Below are 7,501 nucleotides of genomic sequence, written 5' to 3'. Positions count from 1 at the left end.
TTTAAATCCCTTCCCAGACTCGTACGCATCTATAACCTTCTTTCTGAAGGCCTCAGAGAGCTCTTTTGATCTAGGCATGGTGACACCGCACACTTCAACAAAGAGCAAACCAAACTAAATGTCTGAGGTTTAAATAAGAACAGGTTCCTCCACGATCCTCTCTAACGATGTTCTAATCATTTGCACCTGAGCTGGTGCACCGGATTCTAATTTTAGGTATTTGAAGTAGTGATAAATGTAGGGGTGTACTTACTTCTTCCACATGCAAAATTTGCATTTATGTTTATTTGAATTATACAATGGTCTACAAAATGTAAATGTTTCATGATATTTGTTATATTATATCACCTTTATCTATCATTATTGTTGAAAGGAAGATCAAATAGCTGTATGTTCAAATATGTTGAAAAAGTCAAAACTTTACATGGGGTGTACTTACTTTTTCACGTGACTGTACATGGATGTAAGCCTGGTGTTGGCTTAACGGTTATGGTGGCTGGCTTAAGATCTAAAGGTGGGTTGACTCAGCCTGTCATCCTTCCGAGGTCGGCAAAATGAGTACCAGCTGACTGGGGTAATAAGCCATTCGAGTATCCTGCGTCGGAGTCTTCTTCTTTCATATGCAGTACATGGCTGCAGGTGCCATTATTAGTTGGGCGCACAGACAGGGTGATGCATTGCCCCTTTGTAGATTAGACAGGAATTTGTAATTTGTTCAAGGTGCCAGAGATTATCGCTAGACTACTCTTCATGAAGGATCTACCAACTAATGCTGGCAGACGGGTGACCGCGTTTAATGTCCATCCACGGGGTGGCACACACATTGATGAATCACCCTGCCTGTGAAACACTGGGATGGCAGTTTATAACTGGGTTGGGATTCGATTCCAGGTTCAACAGTTCAGTTGATTGCACATACTTCTAAGCATTCCTGTTAGCCCCATGAAATGTGATATGTCACACGATGAGCAAAGCAAAGTTAGGCAATTGGTTGACCGTGTGGAACGTCAGTCAATGGTCGAGGAACTACTTAATTTCAATTTAATTTTATATTTCGAACACTGTAGAACATGAATCAGGAGACAAACCAGCAGTTTAGCAGTACTTTGGCTCTGAATTTGGCAAATTGTACAGAATCTCATCCTGAGTGTGCATGCGCAGAGGAGTAAGGTAATTGTTTTAGTCTGTCTGGCAGTCAAACATAATGGAAAATCATTCCAAACAGAAAACCTAGTTTTTTAAGATGTCAATAAGGATATAAACAACAGGCACAAAGAACTAATTTAACATGTTAAATAGCATGGTGCAAAAGACGGTGCATCAAAGGTGGTAAACCTCCGGGAAAAAAACGTTTTTTTTCCCCCCAACAGACCTTTTAAACTTTTATTCTATTTAAATTGAAGTAATATACTTGAACACTATAGAAGACAAATCACCTTCGAGGCACTTCCAAAAACCTCCAATTTAGCTATATTAGACATAATATTACAGTAAACCATCGTCCAACGCAGGTTTTCACAACACGGATCCCGTTTCCCGAACATGCCTAAAATTTGATTACACTTTGAGTGTGGTGCTGTGACCACATCATGCGCAGAGGTGACGTCTCCCACCATCTACTACCACCCTTGCTGTTTTCAGTCCACATAGCTGCGCAGTCGGGTGAGCTTGTGGCCAGATTTGTTTAACTTGATGTCATTTATTATTATTTTTTTTTTCTATACAGGATCGAGGCTCATGAAAGAGCTAACATTTATCACACAAAAAATCAAAACAGACACACAAAGTATATAATAAGGGGAGCGGTAGACAAGATGGGGAGAGAAGGAGAAGCACACAAACACAACATTTGAGAGCAGGGACATCGGGAGATCTGTGGGAGGGAGAGGGTTTGGGGGGAGGAGGCATGGGGCGTGGGGGAGGCATGGGGGGCGGGGGGGGTGGGAGAAGTATAAAACACAAGAATACTGCAAGGACTTCCAGCAAGGACTTTGACCACATACTGTACCCTTAATGCAATATTGCACTGAAACGTGTGAAAAAAAAATCCCATAAGGTTATGACATCGTAGCAGATAAATCATGAAAAACCATGATTTTAGACAAGATGCATAGCGGGATGAGCAGAGTGTCGGTCAGCCATGAGTATAATGTGAACGAGTCCACTATACCCACTATTCGTTCAAGCCTGACTTCCTGGAGTTTATAACAGAAAAACGTGATGACTCTGGACAGGTGTTCAACACTGACAAACCAGGGCTTTTCAACAAGAAAATGGGTAGCAGGACGTACATCTTCAAGGAGCAGAAGGCAGCACACAGGTTCGTCTTTCAAGAATCATCTTGCACTTCTTTTTTGTGGAAATGCATAAAAGGACTTAAAATGCAAACCTTTTGCACCACAACATGCCCACCAGTAGCGATGATCCCCCAGCCTCAAACAATTAACTCACCCCCGTCCCCACCCCCAACAACCCTACAATTTTATATATAGTACATGTATACATATTCCCTCTGATATTTTAACAAAAAAAAGTACAAGCTATTTGTCTGTATTTTACCTTCCATGGCCGCATTCCCCTATCCCCATTTTTTCCATAAAGTCTTAAGCTTGCGTAACATGGTTTTTCTGAACCTCCGTTTTCCAGGAACATAACACCCGCGTTGGATGAGGGATTACTGTATGCTATTTCGACCAATCAAATTTATCGCTTACACTCACAGCGTAGGGGAATATCGAGATTCAGACGAAATTGTGGCTCGTAGGAAATATAAATCATGCTCGGAAATGCAAAGCAAGAGTTAAAAAGACCCTTCCCATGTCCTTTTCCTCAAGACTGCACAGTGTATGGTGTTCTATGAACTCTCTTGCTCACATATTCCTTCAATAAGATCTTCATAATGGCAAAAATAAATAAGAAAACTTGGAGACATAGCAATACACTCCCATCTACTTTCTCAACAATCCTCTCCAAGAAGTTCTGTCGCTCAAGATTTTGGGTCTCACTATCTGCCATGATCTTTCTTGGGAAAACCACATTTCCAAGCTGGCCTCCAAAGCCAGTCGCCGACTGGGCATCCTCCGTCGTGCGAAGTCCTTCCTCGGCACACCTGAGCTCCTCACCACATACAAGGCTTTCATCCGCAGCTCAATGGAATACTGTTCTCCCCTATGGGCCGGTGCTCCTGCCTCACACCTAGCTCGGCTTCACGCTGTTGAAACCAAAGCTTTCAGAATTATTGGAATCTCCCGCGATGAAGCTATCTCTGAGGGCCTTTCACTCACTCACCGCAGGCAGGTAGGTGGTCTTTCTGTCTTCTACCGACTCCTCTCCGGCCTTGCACCCCCAGCTCTCTCTGTGCTCTGTCCCCCAAATATTCCTACAGGTCGCACAAGATCTGCCAGCAACCCTCTGATGGTTAAACTGCCGAAATCTCGGCTCTCCGCTCACCTTCACTCTTTCATTCCTCTTTTCTCCCGCCTCTGGAACAAACTCCCTCACTCTCTTCAATCCCACTCCTCCCTCCAGGTCTTTAAAACAGCTGTTCACCACCATCTCTTATCTTCCCCCATCCAAAACCTTGATCTTTTCTACCCCCGCTAATTCACCCCAGATCCACCTTGTTTGAAATTCCAACTTCTTTCCTGGAAGTCCTGGCAGTGTCCATATGTTTTATACCTCTCCCACTGCCCCCTTCCCCCCCCCCCCCCCCCAAAGCCCTCGCCCTCTCTCAGATCTCTCGATGTCTCCATGTCTCTCGGTCCCTGCTCTCAAATGTTGTGTTTGTGTCCTTCCCCCTCTCTCCCCATCTTGTCTACCGCTCCCTATGTTATATGTTTTATGTGTCGGTTTGTCTTTCTGTGTAATTAATGTTCGCTCTTTCACGAGCCTCGATCTTGTATAAAAAAAAAAAAATAAAAAAAAAAAAAATACACTGTTATCAATACTATTAACCATGACATAAAAAATGAATATTAAAACCATTCAGAAACACTCTTCCTCGATTAAACTAAGAGTGTGGCATCATAGGGAAGAACGCCTCGACAAGATGGTGTCCCACAGTGACATGGTTTGAGAGGGTACATGGAAGATTCATGTGAGGCTCCTGGAGAGGCAGAGGTACAAGGAATGATTCCCTCCAAGGCAGGAGGAACATTTTGAAAAGCACCAGAATAGTCAAAACAAATCTCAGTATCCGGTGCAATGTCTTCCGCAGCAAAAAGTGCAAGGCGAGGCGTAATAGAGTGAACTCTGACCGGGAGCATCAGCAGGTTAGGTTCACATGAGTGATTAATAAACCGAGCAATATTTCCAATCCACAGTGGGTCAACAATTGTTTCCATCCAAAAGTCGTTTGAAGAGTTATCTCCATCAACTAATTCTCCACATTCCTGAAGATAATCATCAACTTTCCTTTTCCCAGAAATTTCTTTCCTGCCTTTCATATTTTCTCGATTCATCTCCAAATTTTCATTTCTTCCAGGTGCATGCAATTGGTCGTTATCTTTACGTTCTGTGTACCCTTGTTTTTCATTTCTAAAATCTGTATTGTTGTCGTCATTTCTCAATTTATTTTCTCCTCGTTCTTCATTTCCGATTTTCTTGTCTCCCCATTCTTCAATTCTCAATTCCATGCCTCCTTCTTCATCCTTCTGCCTTGTTTTTTTCAATCTCACCACACTCTCTCGAAGACTAATAATGTAGTTTACAAAGCCATTTGCTACTTGATATGCCACTCGTCGTCTCGCTTCCTTCCGATCTATTAGTTCACCCACATACTCACAGACGAACTGGTTTCGGCCAATAGCCTTTAACGTTTTGACACCCCAACCTTTTCCCTCCGTAGAGAAGACTTGCAACTGTGAGGTGGAGATAAGAGAAAGCAATTTGTTAAAATGTTATTTTTTTATGATGGAAAAATACATTTCAAACGAGAACGGTACTCAGTAGAGAGCATACCTCCGCCTGGTTGGCCATATCACTCAATGGTGAAGAATCACTTAAAAAATTCTACTAGCTGGATCCAGACCTTAATCCAAATTGAATCGATTATCCCTCGTCACACACACAACCTGTCCACCGAGTTTCATCCAAATCCATCCATAACTTTTTGAGATATCCTGCTATGTATCGTTTTTGGCCCTATCTCCCAATGGTGAAGAATCACTTAACAAATTAAATATTTTTCATAGCCAAATCCATATTCAGATCTTCACCAAAATCGAATTGAATCGGCCTTGTCAGACCCCAACTGGTCCACCAAATTTCATCCAAATCCGCCCACAACTTTTTGAGATATCCTGCTATGTATATTTTTTGTCCCTATCTCCCAATGGTGAAGAATCACTTTTAAAATTCTAGTAGCCGGATCCAAATCCTGATCTTCACCAAAATCTAATCATTTCGTCGTTGTCACATACGCTACATCTCTGCCAAATTTCGTCCGAATCCGTCCACAACTTTTTGAGATATTTTGTTCACAAACGGAGAGACAAACAAACAGACAGACAGGGGTGAAAACATAACTTTTGATGGCGGGGGCAACTAGAACAGCACTCGATAGAGCGTACACCTCCACCAGGCTGAAAAGTTTACGTTTTGGATCCCACTCAAGTTGGATCTGGACCCAAACCAAAATCGAATCGGCTCGTTCTTCGTCACGTACACATAGTATACACGTCACCTACACATAATTACTTTAAAAATTCTCGCATCCAGATCCGAATCTTCACCAAAATGTAATCAATTCATCCTCGAAACACACAACCTGTCCACCAAGTTTCATCCTAATCCGTCCACAGCTTTTTGAGATATCCTGCTCACAGATAGACAAATAGGGGTGAAACAACCTCCGTCCACCGAAAGAGCGAAGAATTATGAGAAATATCGACTTTGTGTGACCTTTGCAGAGACACCCTTCTGTACGACTCGACTGGGGCATGCGTCACCACAAGGACACAGCTCATGACACTCGAGAATGGGCTGAGCCTCTCCAGCACGTAGAAGCCGACCGTCACCGGTGTACGCCAGGCCAGACGTGGCCAGGCAGGAGCACGTGGATGGGTGGCAGGCAGGTGTTTGGCAATGACAACCCTGTCGAGTTATTTCACTTGGGTCGACTGTGCAGCCTGGTCCAGCCACATAATCCTCTGTGTACTGCAAGTACAGTAAACAATTTGATGCTATACGCATACTGTATATACAAACAGACACAAGGTACACAACTTCATTTGGAATAATCCATTAAATATGAAAATATGGTAATTTCCCCCAATGCAGGTGACATACACAACTCTCCCCTCATAATATTTTGTCACCATTCAACCTGCATACGTCATAACCTGATGATATATCGTTGCAAGACTGAGATGCATCTGCACAAACAAGTTATCGGCGAATTGCGTGCTCCACAATGCAGCACCCGGGCTGCTGTGCGAGCACTCGCATGACAGTCGCTTGCAGTCAAACAAATGATCCGATTTACCGAGAGATTGAACTTGGAACGTTTACTATATCGCGCGAGGTGATCTATGCACTAAACAAACCGTATAACGTTTGAAAATGCGCATCTCTACCTGGAACGCAGGTGGCTGCAAAACATTTGATCGCTTCATTTACTTCCTGTATCATTACTTTATTATCCTCTAGGTTATGTTTCCACCGTTTCTTAATCAAGGTTTCACTGCTTTTTCAGACCTGATCGATTTGATTTCATTACTGGAAGGAATTAGAAGGTAAAAAAAAAAATCCACCGAGGCCTTAGCTCTCAGGCTACTACTTACTAGCATTGTTTGTTAAGGAACCGCCAGCTACACCGCCGAACTAATTTACGCATATACAGGCTACAGGGGTGTATTCCGTTAGCAAACCTCTTGCCAAGCCAATCGTTCCATATCAACTGCTTTGCAAGCTGCTCGCTTTCTGCCGCTCGGCAACAGAGCAAGCGATTAAGGGCTAGGAGGGTGTTTATGTTAGCAAAGATGGCCACCGTACTCGTACATTATTAAAAACTATACAACCAATGAAATGTTCAGAGCAGAGAATGTTTTGTACAGTATGTAGTAAGTTCAGGACTCTCCTTCAATCAAGTGGTTTATTAAAGACGATACCAAGCTCTCACAGAACACACCGCCATCATGACGAGCCACCAGCAACCACCGAAGCCACGCCCCTAGACGTCACTACGCTGTACGTAGTACCAATCACAACAACTCCCTTTCATTGAAATTACGAGTACCCGACTGCAAAGCCGCAATGAGCCGGCGGAGCCAAAGCCCCTCGCTACTATTTTACCCATCACTATGGCATCAGTAGGTTCGGTAGTTGGTAGTAGGTAGGTGTAGTAGGTACCGTACCTCGTTCAAAATGACACCATTTGCATTCTGGATGAGATTAAAATTTATAAAATTTCCTTCTTCATTAATTCGGTGAATTCCGTCTCAACTTCGGATATTTCCGGCCGTGAAAAACTATCCCCTACGACCGCGAGATTTCTAAAAAA

General features: G+C 43.2%; 1 protein-coding gene across 1 annotated transcript; it reads right to left on the bottom strand.

Moving 5' to 3' along the window:
* Positions 1-1,027: 1,027 nt before the first annotated feature.
* LOC137425007 (histone-lysine N-methyltransferase SETMAR) lies at positions 1,028-6,639 on the bottom strand. The gene is made up of 4 exons (XM_078776150.1): positions 6,576-6,639; positions 5,902-6,156; positions 3,934-4,859; positions 1,028-2,941 (listed from the first exon to the last, which is right to left on the bottom strand). Exons 1-3 carry the CDS (start codon positions 6,612-6,614, stop codon positions 4,005-4,007), a joined length of 1,149 nt encoding a protein of 382 aa, XP_078632276.1. The 5' UTR covers positions 6,615-6,639; the 3' UTR covers positions 1,028-2,941; positions 3,934-4,004.
* Between the last annotated feature and the right edge of the window lie 862 nt (positions 6,640-7,501).

Source organism: Myxine glutinosa, chromosome 4, assembly GCF_964187855.1.
Source record: "Myxine glutinosa chromosome 4, kmMyxGlut1.1, whole genome shotgun sequence".
NCBI classification, from domain to species: domain Eukaryota; kingdom Metazoa; phylum Chordata; class Myxini; order Myxiniformes; family Myxinidae; genus Myxine; species Myxine glutinosa.
This window is presented reverse-complemented; position numbering and strand designations above follow the sequence as displayed.